Source organism: Erigeron canadensis, chromosome 7 (genome assembly GCF_010389155.1).
Source record: "Erigeron canadensis isolate Cc75 chromosome 7, C_canadensis_v1, whole genome shotgun sequence".
NCBI lineage: Eukaryota > Viridiplantae > Streptophyta > Magnoliopsida > Asterales > Asteraceae > Erigeron > Erigeron canadensis.
Window position 1 is genome coordinate 6,141,299 of NC_057767.1, and position 22,558 is coordinate 6,163,856.

At 33.5% G+C, this 22,558-nt stretch overlaps 2 protein-coding genes across 2 annotated transcripts; both read left to right on the plus strand.

The window, feature by feature from the left end:
- Positions 1-15,340: 15,340 nt before the first annotated feature.
- On the plus strand, positions 15,341-17,651 carry LOC122608833 (immune-associated nucleotide-binding protein 9-like). Its single transcript, XM_043781911.1, has 5 exons — positions 15,341-15,560; positions 15,691-15,965; positions 16,034-16,198; positions 16,286-16,420; positions 17,457-17,651. The coding sequence occupies exons 1-5, from the start codon at positions 15,341-15,343 to the stop codon at positions 17,649-17,651; spliced, it is 990 nt and encodes a 329-aa protein (XP_043637846.1).
- A 445-nt stretch (positions 17,652-18,096) lies between these two features.
- LOC122608834 (immune-associated nucleotide-binding protein 9-like) lies at positions 18,097-19,736 on the plus strand. Its single transcript, XM_043781912.1, has 5 exons — positions 18,097-18,319; positions 18,432-18,709; positions 18,812-18,976; positions 19,093-19,167; positions 19,545-19,736. Exons 1-5 carry the CDS (start codon positions 18,097-18,099, stop codon positions 19,734-19,736), a joined length of 933 nt encoding a protein of 310 aa, XP_043637847.1.
- Positions 19,737-22,558: the final 2,822 nt, after the last annotated feature.

The following is a 22,558-nucleotide window of genomic DNA, read 5'->3' on the forward strand; positions in this document are numbered from 1 at the left end:
GGATACCAATACGTAATGTTTACTTTGTTTTCGGGCACATGTATGCATTATTATCTTAATTAAAATAAAATTTGACTATCCGATGAGGCGATGATATATTGTGTACATTATATTCACATGCGAAAGTGGTATGTAACTACGAAAACGGCATACTTCAGAATAAAATACCCCATATCTTTTTATATCTTTTTATGGATAAGAAAGGTCAACGTTTATGAACATGTAGGTGAAAAGCTTTTAATTTTTGTACACAATTTCTTCACTTTGGTGCCTTTTTTCATTTGATTGAGACAAAGACTAGGTGTAAATGGCTACGTATACCAATCAAATACTATTAAATAAGTCTCCCATGTTCGCAAAAACAACTAATTAAATTAAATATAAGTGTATGAACTATGAATAGTTAGCTTTAGATTTAAGATTAACCTAAGATAGCTAGGTGTCCCAATTCTAGTGGAATCAATGCTCTGGGAATTTTTCATATTTTTTTTAAAGAAAATGACTAGAGAATTTTTTAAGAAAGCTTTTCATGTGTATGACAAGGAAAAAATATCACATTTAAGGTTTTTCTACTCTTTCTTCTTCACGGGTTTGTGTAAAAATAAAAAATGTCTGTATATGCTTTCCATTGAGACTAGTTAATTAGGGCTCTTCGAACCTATAGGTTAAAGATCGAATCATGTATTACAAAGTTTCTACATTTGAGGTTTTTTCAAACTGTTTTGTTTCTTTATCATTTCCGTTTTGATACGTGTTAATATCGAGAACTCTAAATTCTATGACAACATAAATAAATGACTTTGATAATTAAATTCTAAGACATTGTAAATAAATTACCTTCTTGTAGCATGTTAAAGTTTTGAGAAGATAGATACGTGTTAATATCGTTGACATTTCAGGTTTTTATCCCTTATATATATTTGTTAAAGTCGAATTTATAAGCCATGAAAGGATAATCTATAGTTGAGACCTCGATGTGATATGACCATATGGGGATTATATATTGGGGTGAATGCCACGAAAGAGTTTTCTTGATTTATTAGTAATTTGAACTTGATGATAGGTAGGGATTGTGGACCATAAGATTGCCTCATTGAAGAATATTTGGCAACACCTTTATTTCCCTCAATTATTTTACTTTTGTTCTATGAAAAATTCTGCTAAGTTGTCTTGTGAAAAGAAAAATAACATGTGAAAACATATAAGGAAAAATATAATAATAAATCGGAAAACTTACAAATAAGGCTAGAAATTTGGATGTTAACATATAAGCAAAAGTGGTAACTATTTCTTTTACTGACAAGGGCGATAAACGGATCAGGTTCCGTTAAAAAAAAATAGACTGATCGGATTGCGTATGTCATAGTTAAGAGACTCGACTTTTTCCAAATAGCCTAACAATGAATTACTTTCTTGGTTTATCCATCTTTCCAATATGCTACGACCTAAGAACACCAACCTTGATTATTTTGATATTTTCACATTTCGACCCCTTGATCAATAGTTCAACACCAATAATAATGATATAGCTATGAAGCATCTATAACTTTTTCGAAGACACAGAAACGTCAATATGATCAATTCATATATAGGTCATCTTTGAACCATATAAAGTTAACTACAAATGTTCACCTGTCTAATAATGGAATACTATGATCTACTCAGAGATACTCCACTTCTTTATGTCATCATGCTAATTATAGGCTCTTAGATAGATCACCCAAACACAAAAGCACTTAAAGATGTTAGTTATGAAAACTTTTGTAATCGATCCAATACTAATAATCAACAATAAAGATTTGGGGCTAACTGAAAGGAGGTTTTCAACATAAACACGAATGCTGGAAATACTAATAAACTAAAAAGGATTGATTCAATCTAAACAGCCAAAATATTAAGAAAGAGAAGAAGAAATAGAGACATCATAGAAGCGGCTGTCAGAGAGAATGAATATTAGGAAACCTGAGAGTATGAGTATATAATCCTAGGTATAAGCAACGATCACATTGATGAAGAAAAAAACAGAATAGACCCCAGAGCTTTAATAAACAGAATATTAGCCCTGGTCTTCAACTTCTTGACAACTTTGGTCCTTTGAGAAGTCTTTCAATATCTTTAGTCCTTGAGGTATGCTATCCATGCATCTTTCATCAACACTCCAGAAGGATAATCCTGCACATAACTCAACATAGATAATAAGAAAAAAGATTGATAAATTCAAGTAAGGATTGTCCAATAGTTTAACATCCCCCTCAATCCTTTGCTTAAAATAAGTTGATCATACCTAATTTAGAAGTAAGAAAGTCATGTTGTTTTATACCAAGAGCCTTTGTGAAAATGTCAGCATTTTGAGACAATGATTCAATTTTCTTAAGCTTTAGCAGTCCATCACTTACCTTCTCCCTTACCAGGGGAATATCTACTTCTATATGTTTGGTCCTTTCATGATGGACAGGGTTTTGAGCAATAAGAATGGCAGATTTGTTATCACAATGCAAATCTACAGGAAGCTTCACAGGAATGTGAAGATCTTCCATGATTTTGATTATCCAGATAATTTCACATGTGATAGAGGCCATGGCTCTATACTCAGCCTCAGTAGATGACCTGGAGACAGCATTCTGTTTTTTACTTCTCCATGAAACAAGAGAGTTCCCCAAATACACATAGAAACTAGTTACAGACCTCCTTGAGGAAAGACATCTTCCCCAATCAGAGTCAACATAAGCATGAAGATCAAGGCACTCACTTTGTTGGATGTGAATGCCTTTTCCAGGGGCACCCTTAAGGTACCTTAAAATTCTAAATGCACACCTTAAATGAGATTGTAAAGGGGCATGCATGAATTGACTCAAACATTGTACAGCAAAAGAGATATCTGGTCTAGTCAAGGTGAGGTAGATAAGTTTGCCAATCAACTTTTGATATTCAGTAAGGTTAGTTAAGTGTTTGTCATTGTAAGTCTCTTGGGTAGAAATGGTTAAGTTCTGCTCAAGAGGTGTTGAAAAGGGTTTGCTACCAAGCAATCCAAACTCATTCAATACCTCTAGGCAATAGTTTCTTTGATTGAGACAAAGTCCTTCCTTGGTATCAAGAACTTCTGTAACAATCGTGCATTTTGACCTTTTGACTATGTGTACAATTTGACTAACAATTTAGTTAGCTATTAAATATGCAAGTGCAATTTGAGGTTCAATTGCGTGCAATGTGTTCATATGGGTCAATTTATGAGTTTAACTAGAGACTTATGTGCTAATTGAGATCGTTAATTAGTGCAATCTACATTCATTTTGATAACATTTAATTTAACTAGTAGAATTGAATATGGATCCTACCCATGGGTTAAACCCAATCCATGACCCACCCAAGACAACCCAACCTTATCCAATCTCCCCACCCATTCATTCATTTCCCTTACACTTTTCTCTCTACCTCACTAAATGCATACACACTCCCAATCTCTCTCTATAATCTTGCTTCATTTATTGTGGGTTCAACAAGATTAATAACAAAATCATCATCCCTATCATCATTCTAGCATCATATCAAAAATCCAAGTTTCAAAGTGTATGAAAAAGCTTCAAATTAGGTCAAATTCGGGTTTGACTTCTTGTGGAGGTTTTGGTAAGTGATTTCTAGTTCAAATTCATTATTTCAAATTGTTAAGCATGTTTTTCAATCAAATCTAAGCGCTTTTGGTCGAATTCGGGTCAATATCGATTTGGGTTCAAAACTAGGATTTCATTAGGGTTTTTGAAGGTCAAGAATGATTTTGAGCAAAATAGGTGTTAATAAGTATATTTGTGACGTGAGTTTTGTCTAATTATGTTCAAAATCGATTTGAAAGTGTCCTCAAACAACTAGAAGTCAAAAAATTGGATTTTTGGTGTTCTTGAGGTGTCATGGCCGAATTTAGGCATAAAAATGATGTTTTGATTCAAGTTTGTGTTATGGAATTGAGTTCATTTGGGTCAAAACCATGTTTATGAGGTTCAAACTGATTAATTTTGCACTAATGGTTGAATTAGGTGTCAAAAATGGTGATTGGGTGTGCTTGGGTCGTGTTTGATTCATGTTAGGAGCCAAACTCGTGCCGCTAGTTTTGGTGTCCCTTGATCAGAACATTTCTCGTGTCGTACCTCGCGCCGCGAGTAATTGTGAAGCTCGTGCCGCGAGCCAGAAAACTCGTGCCGCTAGTTTTGGTGTCCCTTGATCAGAACATTTCTCGTGTTGTACCTCGCGCCGCGAGTAATTGTGAAGCTCGTGCCGCGAGCCAGAAAACTCGTGCCGCGAGTTTGTGTAGTTTCGTGTCAGATTTTTTCAAACGTGCATAACTTTTGATCCGTAAGTCCAATCGAGTCATATGACCTATCGTTGGAATCGTATGAGAGTCTAGTTTCTTGTTATAACATTCATTTGGGTCGAATCTGACTCCACTTCTAAAAATTCCGGATCAAAGTGTCTTGCTTCTTACTCGAAAAGGGTCATTGAAGCATTAGTGAGTTGTGACTTGACTTGAAATAATTAGACCAACTTGTTCTAGGGTTTAGAGATGACATTGACGACATTATGTTATACCTTGATAGGTCGTGAACATTTGGCGAACAATTGACGTTGTAGCTCATTTTAATCTTAACATTTGCAAGGCAAAGGTGAGTTTTCGTAGTTTCCCATACTCTTTTAAGAGTCGGCTGAAAAGTGTACCTCGTGCATTGATGACATTTGTGATTTACATGTTGTGTGATGATTTTGTAGACGTGCAAGTATGTGTTTCATTGTATGGTTATTGTATATGTATGTTGAGACGTTTTTAGGATAGTTGTGTATATATGGAAGACGTTAATGCCTTTGAAAGGTTGGAGATATGGTGGGAAGGCTGCGGGTGACCCTATATATAAACATCAAAGGCCTTTCAAAAGTAGTATCGTACAAAGTATATATACAAGGTGTTTGATTTTGTGTGGACATTGATGATCAAGTTACGTGCAATGAGCATAATGGGGTGCATGATGACATTACAATGGGTACACTTAGTACTTGATGACATTATACGGGTACAATACGTACTTGATGACATTTTACGGGTACTTTTAGTACTTGATGACAATTGTTAACGATATGTGAACGTTGAGGAACATTGGGTACAAGTGTGCAAAATCTTAGATCATGTTGATGTTAATTATGTATTAGATTACATTGGTATGTGTTCTTGTTCATCTTTCCTTACGAACTCACCAACCTAGTGTTGACATTGTTTAGTACACTTTTCAGGTAACCAAGATAACCCAAGAGCTTGATTGCATTGCTAGAAGTTGGACTATGACCATGGATCCGTTATTCATTTCCCATTGATGGGACTCGCTTAGGATCATGAGCCATCTTTTGATATCGTTTTTGTAAAACTTTTGATGGTTGAATGCTCCTTATGCCTTTGTGACATTATAACTAAGTTGTTGGGTTCACGAAATCCTTTTAATTTCATATAGTTTCGTTCTACAGTAATTCCATCTTGTGTCATGCTTTTCGGTGCATTTCGAGCCTAGCTCGAGGTGTTACAACTTCAATCCCAAGAAAGTATTTGAGTCTACCCAAGTCTTTGATCATGATATTAGAATTCAAAAAAGACTTAACCTTCTGAATTTCAATAGAACAGTTTCCTGTAAGTATAATATCATCAACATACACAAGAATGGCAACAAAAAAGGAAGCAGATTCCTTAGTGTACAAAGAGTGGTCATTTTGACTTTGTTTAAACCCATTTTCAAGAAGAGTATTAGACAGTTTTTCATGCCACTTCCTAGGGGCTTGTTTAAGGCCATATAGAGACTTAACCAATTTACATACTTTAGTCTCATTCTTATCAAAGAAGCCCTCAGGAGGGGTCATATAAACATCTTCACTAATATTTCTATAAAGAAAAGCATTATTGATGTCAAGTTGGTAAAGTGGCCACTTATTTTGGACAGCAAGGGTTAATAAACATCTAGTGGTCACCATTTTTATGACAGGGGAGAAAGTTTCATCATAATCTGGACCCTGCCTTTGGCTACTAACCTGGCCTTGTAGCTTTCTATTTGCCCATTGGCCTTATATTTTATTTTTGTATATCCATTTGCACCCAATTGGTTCTCTTCCCTTAGGAAGGTCAGTTAGGATCCAAGTGCCATTTCTATTAAGGGCTTCCATTTCTTGGTTCATAGCATCAATCCAGTTTCTATCTTGAGAAGCCTCAAGAAAGGTAGTAGGTTTAACAGTTTTATTTAGAGCAGTGGAGAAACAGAAATTATCTATGCTAAGGTTTGAATAGTTTACAACTCTGTGAAGACCATATTTAACCTTTCCATCAAGCATATAATCCTCAAGTCTTTTAGGAAGGTTGGTCTGTCTATCAAATTGTCTAGTTTGAACAGGACTTCTGTTCTGTCTATTGGTCTGCCTAGGTTGAACAGAATCAAGGGAAGCCTTTTCTCTAGTGCTTGGATTGGATAAAGAAGTTGAGGGAGAAGAAAGTGTGCCCTCAGAGTTAAAGTTTTCTTCAATTTGGGATGTTGCAGGTGTGCCTCCATCACTTGTAGAACTTGGAGTTCTGTTAAGAGAGGTGGCACCATTGCCATCATTCCATGAAGTATCCATCTCTTCATCATTGGGACTATGGGTATTTGGATCTTCTGAATGCAAGAAATCAAAGAAGTTTAATTGATTAACATTCTGAATTTCATCAGGTTTTGCATTAACTTTAAGTGGAATGATTTCCTCAAAAAATTTTACATCCCTGGAATAAAAAACAGTTTTATATTCATGACTGAAAAGTTTGTATCCCTTTTTTTCATTTGAGTAACCAACAAGAATACATTTTTCAGACCTAGCAGAAAACTTGTCAAGATTATTTAAGATCTTAGCAAAACATAAGCACCCAAATACCCTAAGATGAGTTAGATTAGGTTTTCTTTTGAAAATTTTTTCAAAAGGAGATGATCCACCAAGCACTGAAGAGGGTAGCCTGTTAATTAGATAGGTAGCAGTTAGAATACATTCATACCACATATAAAGAGGTATTCCCCCCTGAAACATAAGGCACCTAGCAATGTTCAAGAGGTGTCTATGTTTCCTCTCAACAACTCCATTTTGTTGTGGAGTATAGGCACAAGAGGTTTGATGGATTATACCATTTTGTTTAACAAAACTGTTAACCCTTTGGTTTACAAACTCAGACCCATTATCACTTATGAGAACTTTTATTCTTTTGTTGAATTGAGTTAATAGCAGATTATGAAAACAGACTAGATTATCAAAGGTTTCATCCTTAGACTTTAACATATAAACCCATACATTTTATAGCCATCCCTACTAGTAACCTTGTAGGGTCCCCATAGGTCAATGTGTATAAGATCACCAACAGCAGTGCTGGTGTGATTACTCAGTGGAAATGGGTCTCTAATTTGTTTAGCTTTTAAGCAGGTTTCACAAGGGGCAGAATTTGTCCCTTTGAGATTTAAAACATGCATAACTTGGTCTGCAGGGTGTCCAAGTCTACTGTGCCAGAGATTAAAGGACTGAATTCCTAAAGTGTTATTACTAAGAACATGATTCCTACCTTTCCTATCTGAATCAAAAAGATAAAAGCCCCCATTCTCACTACCAGTCCCCAGAATTTTGTTGGTACTCAAGTCCTGTATGTAGCATTTATTTTCATCAAATCCAACAAACAATTTACTGTCCTTAACAAGCTTATGAACAGACAACAAGTTAACACAATATTCAGGAACATACAAGACATCATATATGATTATATTGTCAGAAATTTGGAGATTACCAATCTTTCTTATCTTAGCTCTGGTCCCATTTGGGTAACCAACAGTGAGATTAAGATCAGAGATGTCAACAAGATCAATTAAGTAATTATCACAACATATTAGGTGCTGAGTAGTACCAGAGTCCACAATCCATCCAAGAAAGTATTTTTCACTTTTAAACTGAATTGTGGTACAAAAAAACCTATTAAAGTTTTGATTGAAAATTGATTTGAGTTTTGTATAGTACATGCCATGTTTGCTTGAGCCCTTGGAGTACCATTCCTTTCATTCAAAAGATTCACAAGTTGAGAGAACTGTTCAGGAGTGAATTGCATAGATTGCATAGGTTGCACATTTTGAACAGAGGAGGATGGTGAAGCAGTAGAAGGTGGGATATTTTCAGAAAAACAATTGTTGTTTGAGTACCTTTGTTACCAGTTGTGTCATTAAAAAACTTGTTTTGATTGTAAGAAAACCTTTGATTACTTTGACTTATTGAATTTTTTCTGAGATTAGGGTTATTGTACCCAGGAGGATACCCATAAATTTCAAAGCATCTGTCAACAGTATGTCCAATCCTCTTACATCTTGTGCACTTAAGATCAGGGTTAGGTCCTCTGCCAGTGATAGGTTTAGAATAAGATTTGTTTTCAAAAGTTCTGGCAGAAATGGCAGAGGTTTGTGCTTTCTGTTTGGAATCTCTAGGAGATGAACCCCTATGAGACTCCTCCCTAGAGATGATAGCAAACGCAGTCTTGACATTAAGCAAAGGGTCTCTGGTGAGAATGCTACTCCTAACAAGATTATATTCATCATCCAGTCCCATTAGAAATTGCATAAGCTTCAAGGTTTGATTATGACTTTTAAAATCATTAGCAGCATTACAAACACTGGTTGGCAAGTGAACCAAGGCATCATATTGCTTCCAAAGAGAGTTTAATTTATGGGTAATATTCAGAAACAGGAGTACCATTTTGAGTAAGAGAGTTAATACTTTGGTGCAGATTGAAGATAATTGACCCATCCACTTTATCATAAGTTTCCTTAAGCTCTTCCCACACAAGGTTAGCCTGCTTTGAAAAAAATTGACCTAAATAGACCTCTTCACTTACCGATCCTAAAATCCAAGACAGTACAACAGAGTTGCACCTGTCCCATTGTTTTGAGAGAATATCATCATTTTCATTTTTAACAACAGAGCCATTGATAAATCCAACCTTGTTTTTTGTTTCAAGAGCCAAAATCATAGCACATGCCCAAACCTTATAGTTCTCAGTTCCTTTTAATTTAAACCCAATCAAAGGTGTCCCACTGGTATCACTAGCATGTAAGTATAGAGGGTCACCAAAATCAAGTCTGCTTATTTGTGTTGGTTGAGGTTCACTGAAATTATCATCATTAGTGACTTCATCCTCATTATGAGGATTATTAGGAAAAATACCAACATTAGGTTGAATAATAGGTGGTACATTAGCATCCATATTAAACAATTAAATAGGCAGAAAAATAAGAACAAGAACACACAACAGATAATAAAAAAAAAAGTAACAAGAACACAAAAGCACAGAAGTAAGTAAAGCACAGAAAACAACCAAAGAAACTGATGTGACTAATTTATACCCATTACCTACATCGTTATTGGCCATTTTACTATATGTTTTAAGTCGTTTTTGTATGCATTTGGCGCGTTTATGGTGTTGTTAGTGTTTACAGGCTCTAAACAGGATACGCGTTCATTTGGTACATTTTCGGATGATTATTGGCCCGGAAAGTGCGTTATGATGATGAGAGTTGATTTGAGTGGAAGAGACGACATAGTTTGGCAAGTAATCGAGATCGAAAGAAGATTGGTTCTGAACAAGCATTGACTGCGCCGCAGTGGGGTTGCACTAGCCCACTGCGCCGCAGTCCTGATCCACGGAAAAAATGGAAAACACCCCACTTCGGCGCAGTGGGGGTGGGGGTTGCACTAGGAAGACTGCGCCGCAGTCAAGGAAGGAAGAAAGGAGGTCGTGGATTCATACTGCACCGCAGTGGTGGTCACACGAACCACTGCGCCGCAGTCCCCCTGAAGTCAAAGTCAACAACACCTCACTGCGTCGCAGTGAGGGAAGGCTCAACCCCACTGCGCCGTAGTGGGTGTACAGGAAAACAAGACTTGCCTTGTTTTTGCATCAGATTTTTGAGGAGTATAAATAGCAAACCCTAGGTCGAAAATCAGGTATCAAAAATCTTTCTAGGAGCTGTTCTACAAGGGTTCCTCTTCCTCCAATCAAGATTATTTCTTAGGCGGATTCGTTGAAGATTCACGGGCACCCATCTAGATCGTATCTACTTATTGTCTTGCAATTTACTTTTCATCAAACGATTGGTACATCATGTTTCTCTTCTATTTTATTTATTATTGTGGATTGATCATGAGTGGCTAAACGTTTAATCATCCACCTTGATGATACTAGACGGATAATGTGATTGCAATATTTTAATTCAAGAAGGTTTATTTAATTATCGTTGTTTTGTGATCTTGATGATGTTAATTCTTTTCATTAATTAATTTTGATATTGGTTGCATATGATTCTTCGTTGGTGGTACCAGTTGAATGTGTATGTGATTTTAAAACGGTTACTTGTCTATAAGTAATTATCACTAGTTCATGGTATGATAGTGAATATCATTTTAAGAAAAAATTAATTTTGTCAACGTGATTGATATCGGTTGGTGGTACCACGCTATTGTCACATAGGCTCAATTGATAATTTGATAGTCAATAAAACTAATTGTTAGAAGAATTGTCTTAGTTTTGGTGGTACCGGCTTCGGTAATTTAACTGGCAGTTAGGTGATTCGAGATTTTGTTCACGATTGGTGGTACCACGTGAGTATCTTAATCTTGTCACGATTATCTTTAAACTCTAGAGAATTTGTTCTTCATTAAATGCAATCACATTTGAAGTTGAGGAAAGTCAAGGTGGATGACTTTTAATTATATTGTCTGAAGTCTTTTTTAGTTTATGCAATTATTTTGCAAACCAATTTACTTTAAGTGTCAAGAGGATTTTCGAAGCAACACCCGTTTTCCAAACCATTTCATAAGCAACTAATCATTTCCCAATCCTTGAGAACGAACTCAGACTTACCTCTTAACTATATTACAAACGATCGGGTTCACTGCCCGTGAGTGCGTAGTAGTGAGTTTTTGGGTAGTTTTAGTTTTATAAATTTAAAGCTCGATTTTGCACATCAGAAACCTAGTAAGGAACAAGCAATAACTCAATAATAAGCAACTTAGAATAAGGGATCCCAATCTATAAGCCAAACTCCCAATACTTGAAACACTCCAAGTAAAGGGTTATTTGCTACTGATATGGGTAGGTGAAGAACACTTACAGTGGGGTCGCCAACAATAATTCCTTATCACTTTAATCGGGATAGAATATATATCCAGGGAAGGATAACCAAAACCCTAAAAAGAGTTAGGTTTTAATAATATGGAAAAATAATATTTTCAATCAACGATGATCCCAAACCCTAAAAAGAGTTGAGATAACAAGGATCGATTGATTGAAGTTAGGAGATGGATGAACCTGGCTCTGATACCATGAAAACTTTTGTAATCGATCCAATACTAATAATCAACAATAAAGATTTGGGGCTAACTGAAAGGAGGTTTTCAACATAAACACGAATGCTGGAAATACTAATAAACTAAAAAGGATTGATTCAATCTAAACAGCCAAAATATTAAGAAAGAGAAGAAGAAATAGAGACATCATAGAAGCGGCTGTCAGAGAGAATGAATATTAGGAAACCTAGGAGTATGACTATATAATCCTAGGTATAAGCAACGGTCACATCGATGAAGAAAAAAACAGAATAGACCCCAGAGCTTTAATAAACAGAATATTAGCCCTGGTCTTCAACTTCTTGACAACTTTGGTCCTTTGAGAAGTCTTTCAACATCTTTAGTCCTTGAGGTATGCTATCCATGCATCTTTCATCAACACTCCAAAAGGATAATCCTGCACATAACTCAACATAGATAATAAGAAAAGAGATTGATAAATTCAAGCAAGGATTGTCCAATAGTTTAACAAGTTGCAACATAAATAATCCATTTTACTAATTCGTCAAAATGTCGATTTTAGGATTAACTCGTATGACGTATCCAGGTTTTACCCAAAAGGCGAGGTATTGATTCTCATTAACCCCATTCAAGGAGAGTATGTGAGGTTTTTTTTATAGATGTTTACGCAACATTAGATGTAACAAGTCCGGTTAAAATAAATGACTATTTTGATTTGAATTGACTCATGCCTTTAAATAATTGAGAGTGCTGTTCTACATAACATTATTAGAAGAAAAAAAAAAGTTTCTCGTAGTAATCGTTAAGTTTGAAGTTTGTCAAAGTGATGGCAATCAATCAAACTTGTATTTGGATTTTATTTTATTTTATTTACTCGTAGTAATCGTTAAGTTTGAAGTTTGTCAAAGTGATGGCAATCAATCAAACTTGTATATTGGATTTTATTTTATTTTATTTTATTTACTTCTATGAAATGGTAACCACTTTTAAATGAAACTTAAACATATAATAAGTCACCTCTATATTAAATAAAAAAGGATTGTAATAACATCATCATTTTATAAATTTACTTTATTTTCACCTCTAATATATTTCTTAAAATTTAGTTGTTTTGTTTAATTTAATTATGATATCATAAATACTTTTCTTCATATAGTTTAGTTAATTTTAATTTATTTTATTTATAATGTCATTTTTAAAAAATGTCTTTTTTTTTGCAAACTCTAGTAATATATACATAGCGAAATTTTAAATTATTTGCATATTATGCGGGTTAGTAAGCAAATTATATTTATTTGAAACAAAATGTATACTATTCCAAGATTATGAGTATAGAGTAGCGAGGATACATTTTAAAATAAAAAATTATTAATATGTTCGGGTTAAATCCGGGTAAATTAGTCAGTTAATAATTTAACATATGACTATTCAAAGGGAAAAATAAGACAAGAAAAAGAAGAATAACATGCCAATATAAGTAGTTGGAATCTGGATGAGGTGTTGAACGAAAAAAGTTAAAAGAAAAACTGAAAAAAGACTCGATATCTTTAGAATAATTTTCGCAAGTTTATGTATTTAAAATACACCACATGGTTTCCCTTTCTCACCACAGACCATACACACATAATAAAGATTTTTATTGTTAGACAAGACAAAAACTACATATTGTTTGATTGGATTGGATATTTAACAAACTACTTTTTGACTTATTTTTTCTTTTTTAATCATTTAGAATAAGGGTGTAGTCGGTTTGTTTTATCGACAAAAAGCATGGACTAGGATCGGCAAATCGGCAACCCTATAGCACATGCATTGGCAACTTTAATCGGCAAGTTTGACAAGTTTCATCGGCTAGTTTTGGCCGATGCAAGTGAACGTTGGGGGGCTGACATGTGAACGTTAGGAGCCTTTTTTTATATATAAATACGGTCAAATATGCATTGGCAAATTGGCAACTTTTTGCACTATACAAAGGAATTTGGCAAGATTTTAGTTAGTTTTGGCAAGATTTTTGGTATGACAAATGGCATGGTTTTATTGGCCTATTTTTTGCTAAACTTGTCAATTTGCCAATACATTGTAAATACATCCTTGTCCCTTAGATGTTACTTTATCCCTTATGCTCTACCTTAAACATTGTTTTATTGATTAGTACCTTGTTTAAACTTAGAAACCTCACAGAAAATAATATATCTTAATTAGTATCTTAAAAAGAAATACTATCCATATTTGTCAAGAGAAACGATGCCAATTTTAATATATGAAAGTTAACTCTAATTATCTAAATGAATATACAAAATGTTCTTATTCATCCGCATGCGGTCGTTCTTAATTATGTGACATTTAATCATTAAAACTCGGACAATATATCGGACATGAATAACTATTAACAATTAATATTTATTTTTAAGAAAAAAAAATATAGTTTTTAAAATTTTCTCTTATAATTTAAAACAAATATAAAATAATAACTAAAGTCGATCAAATGGTAAAAAACTTATATAGTACGAGTACTTATCTTAAGATAGAAATAATAAATATAGTCGTAAGTCGTGTGTAATTGGTTTTTCAATGAGCGAATATGTGGGTGGTTTTATTGGAGGGTGCTAATTAACATAATGGGCATCACAAGACATGTTGTGGACTATTGGTGGTCTACACCACATGCACCTATCATTTCTATCATTGTGTGTGACTAGTAATGGATGGATTTGTGATGTTGAATACGAGCATTGTACCCGTACAATGCAGCGGCGGTGGTGGGAAAGGTAGTTTAGTGGTGTCGGTGATGGTACTATTGGTGGTGGTGGCGGTGTCAAGTGGTGTAGGTTGATATAATTGTGATAGTAGAAATTTTTAGAAGATAGAGACTTAAAGTGTTAATTATTAAAATAAAAGTTTAGAGTGTAAGTTATAATTCATTAAGGGTAAAACAAAAAAAAGTCAAGGGTAATTTGGGTAATTGGAAGGTAGAATTACCTAAAATTAAAAAAAAACATGAGTTAATTTCATATATATCCCTCCTAAAACTAAAATTAAAAAAAACATGAGTTAATTTCATACATATCCCTCCTAAAGCATGAAATATCATATTTACCCAAACATTGCTTTACGACCATTGTACATCATGCAATGAAAACTTGTAATTTGGGTATATATGATATTTAGGGGGTTTAGGAAGGGGATATTTGATATTTTCTCATACATTGCTTTACGACCATTGTACAAATGGATGACATTATTTTTGAACCTGAGTTGAAAAAATTTGTAGAAAATGTAATATTTGTTGCGGTGCTTATTCGATTTATGAAACAGTGTTACATAATCGAACCTTAGCTATGGGTTTTTTAAAAGTATACATTGATCGTCATGGAAAGCTAATGGGCCAAGTTCTATACAATCTGATATTCAGCAGCCAACCTTTGATTAATTGGTATCCATTCCATTGTGGACAATTTTGTGTCACTATGAAAATCTAGTCCGGGCTCCTAATAGGGGTCGGGTTATAATACCTTTCGGGTCTGCTATATTATTAATTATTATACGAGTATATGATTATATGTGTGTTAAGAACAAAGTCACCACATATTATTAGATTATTTCTTGTGCTATGAAGTTGACCTAATTTGTGTCGCTCAGTTTGCTCCTTAAGGTGCGACGTGTGGGTCTGACATCATTGCTGGCTATGAATTGTCTGCGAATGTAAAATTAACATATGTGATGAACTAGTTTTCTATATGTTTTCATGTCAATTTTGATGTTATAGAACGTCACTTGCATACCCTATTAGCAGTATAGATTGTTACATTTGGTAAGAGTTCACTCGAAAACCATCCTCCTAATTAATGAACCTTTAATTAATACCATTTTCTAATTGTTTATCTAAATAAAGTTGATAGTTATTGAAAACATGGTATGCAAACTGACTTCAAGGTTGTTTATGATAGATTTTCCTGTTGGTGTGATGGGCGGATTTACCTTCGACGAGGAATGGGAGTGTGCTTCTCCTAAAACTCTTCTTCTTGTTGGAAGAACAGGTGATGGGAAAAGTGCAACTGGGAACAGCATCTTCGGAACAAAGATATTTGAATCCGAACGCCATTCATCTGGCATAACAAAAACTTCTGAGTTAAAGACAATGGTGTTGGAAAGTGGCCAGCAGCTTAATGTGATTGATACTCCTGGTACGGATGTTATATCTTATCATACGTTGTATAAGGTTTAGTTCTAGATTGTAATGTGTCCAAGTAATCTACTTATTAAAGTTGTATGTATAAAATTTAGTTATGCATTGTGGTATAAATGCTTTTGCAGGCTTGTTTGATACTTCGGTTAACTCTGAATTTGTTGGAAAGGAGATCGTGAGTTGCATAAATTTGGCCACGGATGGTATTGATGCAGTTCTACTCGTCTTCTCAGTGAGCAGCCGCTTTTCCAAAGAAGAAGAAGCTGCAATAAGTAGCTTGTTGGCATTGTTTGGAACAAAAATTTTCAACTACATTATACTAGGTTTCACTGGGGGTGATTTACTTGATCAAGATAACAAAACTATGGAAGGTTACTTGTATGATTGTCCTCAATCATTAAAGGTAAAATAGTAACTTTTTTGCCCATATTCTTGCTTCATTATTAATAAACATATGATTATTTGTTTTAGGAACTTCTTTGCCTGTGTGGAAATCATTGTATCCTTTTCGATAACAGGACAAATGATCAGAGTAAAAGAGCTAATCAAGTAGATAGACTTGTTTCTCTTGTAAACATGGTTTTGAAAGAGAACAATGGACAAACATATACCAATGAGATTTTCACTGAGCTGAAGGTGAAAATCGAAACTTACTGATTTAAATTAATAAATCTTGTTCCAATTATATGCATTTCTTTCATTGAAACAACATTTCCTTGATAGAATGGAACTAGGTACTTATTGGAACAGACGAAGAAATTTCAAGCGTTGAAAGAGACCAATCAGTATACGGAACACGAGATATTAATGCTAACAGCACCTATGCAGGATGAGCTATTTAAAAGAATATTTTCAATGGCATGCTTAACACGAATATTTCAAATTTTATTAAATTGAGTTGAACATCATCCGGTTCGATACCTACTAAAATAGAGCATTTTGACCATTTACTTGTACATGGGCAGTGTATCACCTCAAACAGATCAAAAAACAAGAATTTAAGTAAAAATAGAATAGGTCAAATTGGTTATGAATTTATAATTGCACATGTTTCTTTTTTATAGTTTATACTTCATATGGTTCTTCTAAGTCAATCTGAGCTGCCATATATTTAAACCTGAACTTGTTCTGACCCGTTATCCAACACGCCCATATAGCTACCTCTAAATATCTAGAAATAAGATTTATTGTCAACCTTATGCAAAGCATATCAAAGCATGACTTGTGTCAGCCAGAGCTTGTTTTGATTCCTTACCCATGCATATTGAATCTCTAGATGCCTACCATATCCAAAAAAAAAAAAAAAAGATACTTGGTCTAACTGATCCATACCAAGTTTTGAATCGTTTCAACCCAATGCGCTTTAATTCCTAACATATATTGCAACATTTAGATACATTGCCTTCTAAGTCAATCTGAGCTGCCCTACGACGTGAACTTGTTTTGACCCGTTATCCAACACGCCCATATTGCTACCTCTAGATACCTAGAAATAAGATTTATGGTCAACCTTACCCAAGCATATCAAAACACGACTTGTGTCAGCCAGAGCCCGTTTTGATTCGTTACCCAGGTATATTGTACTCTCCATGATACCTACCATATCAAAAAAAAAAAGAAAAAAAGATATTTGGTCTAGCTGATCCATACCGAGTTTTGAATCGTTTCAACCCAATTGTGCTTTAATTCCTAACTCACACATATTGCAACGTTTAAATATTTGCCCAACCAGAAACGACCGATACTAATATATGACCCATTTCAACCCAAATTCCCAAACCTATTCTGAGCAGTTTTGACCCATTGCCCAACTCACCCATATTGTGACCTCTAGATAGCTCTATTTCAAAGAAAAAACTTGTTTGTTAACTAAAGACATGTTATTCTTTTACAGGTTGAGTTGAAGATCAAGGAGACAACCTTTAGGTTTGAGCAACTACTTGAGGAAGAACGAGCTGCACGGATAAAAGCTGAAGAGAATGCTAAAGTTGCCGAAATAAAATTGGCCAAGGGGAAACATGAGCTGCGAGATGAGCTAGAGAAGAGGCAAAGTGTGGAAGTTCAGTGTGAATCTTGTTCAATACTCTAAATAACTCTTAGCTTAGGACGATAATCAAGTTATTTTCGCATTGCAGATAAAGTAGCAAGTTATAGTCTGCTACATGTCTTTTTTTTTTTTTTTAATCTTTGCAGATAATGTTAAAAGACAACGCTCGGTGTTTTTTTTTTTTTTTCAAAAAAATAATAAAAAATTTAGTTACCGAAGAGTCATTTTGTACTTTTCAATTTGACTGTTTGTATTCTATTCACTCCACTAATTCTTAATTAATACTCACCCCACTGGCTTTACATACTTCCTACTTAAGGTCCACTGTTGATTATTTGTTTAACATCAAATTAAATTAAATCAAATCAAATACTCCGTAAGTATTTTCTTGAACTCTTAATATTCCCTTTTTTCGTAAAACTTGTCATGTTTTAAATGCATTTGGCTCACTAGTTCAAATATTTTCGTCTGGTAAACGTTTAGTTCAATGGAGGCAGAAAGTTCATTTGAATGCGGTTTGGAGTTTCCTTCTCCACGAACACTTGTTTTACTAGGAAGGAAGGGTGATGGAAAGAGTGCCACCGGGAATTCCATTCTTGGAGCAAACGTATTTCGTTCAGAACGAAGTTCATCGGGCGTTACTATTACATCCGACTTGCAAACAACACAACTCGAAGATGGTCAAATGATTAATGTCATTGATACTCCTGGTATTCACATTGAATTTTTAATTTTTGAGAAAAAAATTTATTCTGTTATTTTTTTTCCTGCGATTTATATTAGCACTCTAGTTTTTGGACATTAACACAGTCTTTGAGACAGGATTGGTTAATTTTTCCCTCGACGATAATAAATCTTTTGTGAAGGAGATTAAGCATTGCTTGACTTTGGCTGGGGATACTATGCATGCCTTTTTAGTAGTATTCTCGGTCCATAGTCGATTTTCAAAAGAGGAAGAAGCCACAATAAGAAATTTGGTGACTTTGTTTGGAAGAAAAATATATGATTACATGATAGTGGTATTTACGGGTGGGGACGAACTTGATCAAGATAACCAGACCTTGGAAGATTTCTTAAATGGCTGTCCTGAAACATTAAAGGTATATGCCTAGAAGTTGGAACAGTTTTTACTTCTAAAGATTATTTGTGTTGTTTCATCTAATTTTTTTTGATAAATTTCACATTCTAATTTCTTCTTTCAGGAAACACTTGAAAAGTGTGAAAATCGGTGTGTTCTTTTTGATAACAAGACGACGGATCAAGCTAAGAGAGCTAGTCAGGTAAAGGAACTGTGTGATTTTATAAACACGGTATCAAGTAAGAACGGAGACAAGCCATACACCAATGAAATGTTTACTCAAGCAAAGGTGAGCCACTACACCAATATTGTTCTTTACCTTGTTTTGTAAATTTATGTGGGGCCCGTACGTTATAACGCAAGCTACTACTTGTCACGCTACCTTGGTTTTTGTTTTATTGACAGGAAGACAAGGAACAAGCAGAAGCATTTCAAGCCTGGAAGGAGAAACAGTGCACTGAATATGTGCGGACTGAAATGGTATTCATACATATGTTTAATTTTGAATTTTTGATTTAATTGGGCTTATGGGCATATATATTGGACTAGTTTTCAAACTATTTTCACATGTTTTGCGACGAACTTAACTTGAAAGCGGTCCATGGCTCCTAAAATGCCATTTATGCTAGTATTTGATGGTTAGTTTTTTCACAAATGTCACACGGGTTATATATATATATATATATATATGTCGTTAAGTATATATAAGCGATGGTTGGTTGATGTTAGTAATTTATGACTTTATGATAAGCTGGTGTACGTGCTTGATATTTAAGGATTCTTGATTGCAATGTACGTGTGCTTGTTAATAATGATCATACATACATGTCTAAACTGGTAATTATCGACTCACCTAGGTTGAGCCGGAACTGAAGGACATAACTTTGAATCTTGAACGCCAAATAACAGAAGAACTAGTTGCTCGGGTAAAGGCTGAAGAGGAAGCTAATGCTGCTAGAAAGAAATTAGATGAGAGAAAAATTAGTTGGAGGATACAAAAGATATGGAAGAAGCCAGTTTGGCCGTTCAACATGTGTTCTATCTTGTGACACACTTGCACTTTCATTTGTCTGCTCGTTTGATCAATTAGTGGCGCTATTAAATTTACTTTTTCTTTTTGGTATGTGATCAACAAACTGTTTTTGAGTTGATTAATTAAGCATCTTCAATGGCCGGTGTTGTTTCATAAAAGTTTATGGCGTATATATGAAGAGCTTTTCACAAGTTCTTCAGCCGTAGTAAATTATAACGTACGAGTACATTTTATGCTTAGGTAGTTTACAAATATAGAGGTCCAAAAGGTAATTTAAGTTTATTATAGTAATATAAATCAAAAGCATGATTGCTTGAATCATCTACCAAGAGTTATCAATTGTAATGTTAATAATATAATGATGATATGGGCTTTTAATGTAATATTAATTTGTATTTATAATAAATAAAGTTATAAGATACAGCTCAAATGAAAAGATTTTTATTTTTTTTTAAATTTTTGTTTTTTTTTCTTTTTGCAGAAATCCATATATACCAAAAAAAATAGTAATAAAAATTAAAAAAATTTCTTACACCATGTATAATTGTATATCTTCTAAATATATATATATATATATATAGTTGTTTATCTTATAGTGTAAAAAAAAGAAAAATGACGGCTGTCATTAACAATTTATTACATGCATAAAAAGTAATACTTTATATATTAATAACCGCCTCCTGAATTTTCGCAAGACAAAGTACAAATGTTAATGAATCAAATTAATTAATACTAACCGTCTTAAGGGTGTCTGTCATTAACAAAACTAAAAATAAAAAAAAAAGAAAGAAAGTAAAAGTTGATAAGGCGTGCCTTATGGGCTTCGAGGGTTTTTGAAATCATGGTTTTGAAAACCGAGCCGGACCGCCGATCGAACCAGTTAAACCACAAATTGGTGAGCTGACTGCTTTTTCTAACTAGTCCAGCGGGAAAAATAGGATGCATTTGCTGGGAATCAAACTCGAGTACCAACCATGCCTTGACCAACTAGTCTATAAGCTAATTGGTGTTCTTCTCCCATCTGAGTTATATATAATTGTTAAAAGACTAGATTATATAAATCCATTTATTACTTGTTAGTATTATAATTTAGAAGCCCCAAATAAAGTACAAGTTAAATTTAATAAACTTATTTGTATCATTTTTATAAGTTTCATACAAAGGAAAATCCATAAAAATTAACTCTTTTACACAAATTTCTTATTAAAGGTGATCTATTTAGATTTCGTCTATTTAAAGGATCTCATTTGTAAAAATTTCACAATAAAAGGAATGTTATTAGTTTTTAACGTCAGTCCACCATTAAGCGCAGTTGTTTACGTGGGCTTTGACAATCAAATGAAAACCAAATTAAAATGAGAATAAATGAGAACACTTAAAAACTACATTTTGATGCATTAAAAGTCCATAAAATTGACATAGTGCATAACTAATTATCATTATTTAAGTGTTTAACAACACATTGATCCGTCAAAATTGAAAAAATCACGTTTTTTGTTGGATGCATCATTTTGATGAATATGCATCCAAGATGGATGCACAAAACAAAAAACGTGATTTTTTCAATTTTGACGGATCAATGTGTTGTTAAACACTTAAATAATGATAATTAGTTAAGCACTATGTTAGTTTTATGGACTTTTAATGCATCAAAATGATGTTTTTAAGTGTTCTCACCGTTCTTATTTTCAAAGTATTCTCACCGGAGTGTTACCCTTTATATATATACATACATATATATATATATATATTAAAACAATAGGAATCCTAACCTTTTAAAACCCTCCTCAATATAAAGCTATTTTTAATATTTGCCACATAGGTTTTAATCCTATGTGTCATTATCACATTTTTTTGACAATATTTATCCATTAAATATTAAATAAAAAAGATATTTATACACAAACTTAAGAAACCAAATCCTTTATATTTAAGAAACAAATCCCATTTGCAAAAAAAATAAAAAAATAAAACCGTATAAACTTAAATATGAGTTTAAATTTTCTATATATCTTTTTTTTTCCCTGTAAAGGCAATATTCTTTATCTAACTTTTTTTTTATCTTGGATTCATTTAATCAAATCGTATATTATCAAAATTTAAATATTTCTAACTAGATAATGATATCACAATTTGATTCATTGAAGTTACGGGTTATGAAAGTTCATTTCTTTCATGGGTAGCAATTGTTTTAATAAAAACATGGGTTGTAATTACAATTATTCCTGATCAAATACGATATTTAGAGCAAATATGCAGCCACAAGATACTGTCAATCTCATTTAAACTAATTTTTACTATCCAAGTAGCACAACACCATTAGGTTTCTAAATATGTTCAACTAAGTTTATTTTTTTTTTTGGTATTTAAATGTTGAACATTATATATTATTGATTTCAATGTCAATATTAAAACTTTTAAAAAATAAATTTAATATCCGCACATCGTACGGGTAAAAAACCTTATATATATATATGTATGAAAAACACTTTCTGTCAAAGCCCAAGTTAGCAATTCTTGATGATATGGTAGTGTCATAGTGGTGACATAACACTTAACCGATGACAAACGTTAAAAACTAGCAATATTCCTTTAATTGAGAAATTTTTAAAATTAAAATCATTTAAATAGACGGAAACTAAATAACTTGTCAAGTTGCCTTTAATAGGAAACTTATGTAAAAGTATTACATTTTTATGAAATTTTCCCCTTTATATACTATTCTATTACATTTATAGTTTTTCTGAATGCTATTCCAATATTAATCTATGTATTTACAAATTTTTTTTTTTTTGAACGACATTCTATGTTACTTCAACTCCTAAATTACGCGTATGT

Excerpts from the sequence above, each read along its gene's own strand:
- LOC122608833 (XM_043781911.1), top strand. The coding sequence starts at position 15,341 with ATGGGCGGATTTACCTTCGACGAGGAATGGGAGTGTGCTTCTCCTAAA. Across the intron at positions 16,199-16,285 it reads AGATTTTCACTGAGCTGAAG|AATGGAACTAGGTACTTATT; the intron begins GTGAAAATCGAA and ends TTTCCTTGATAG. Across the intron at positions 16,421-17,456 it reads TTAAAAGAATATTTTCAATG|GTTGAGTTGAAGATCAAGGA; the intron begins GCATGCTTAACA and ends ATTCTTTTACAG.
- LOC122608834 (XM_043781912.1), top strand. The coding sequence starts at position 18,097 with ATGGAGGCAGAAAGTTCATTTGAATGCGGTTTGGAGTTTCCTTCTCCA. Across the intron at positions 18,320-18,431 it reads TAATGTCATTGATACTCCTG|GATTGGTTAATTTTTCCCTC; the intron begins GTATTCACATTG and ends TCTTTGAGACAG. Across the intron at positions 18,977-19,092 it reads AAATGTTTACTCAAGCAAAG|GAAGACAAGGAACAAGCAGA; the intron begins GTGAGCCACTAC and ends TTTTATTGACAG.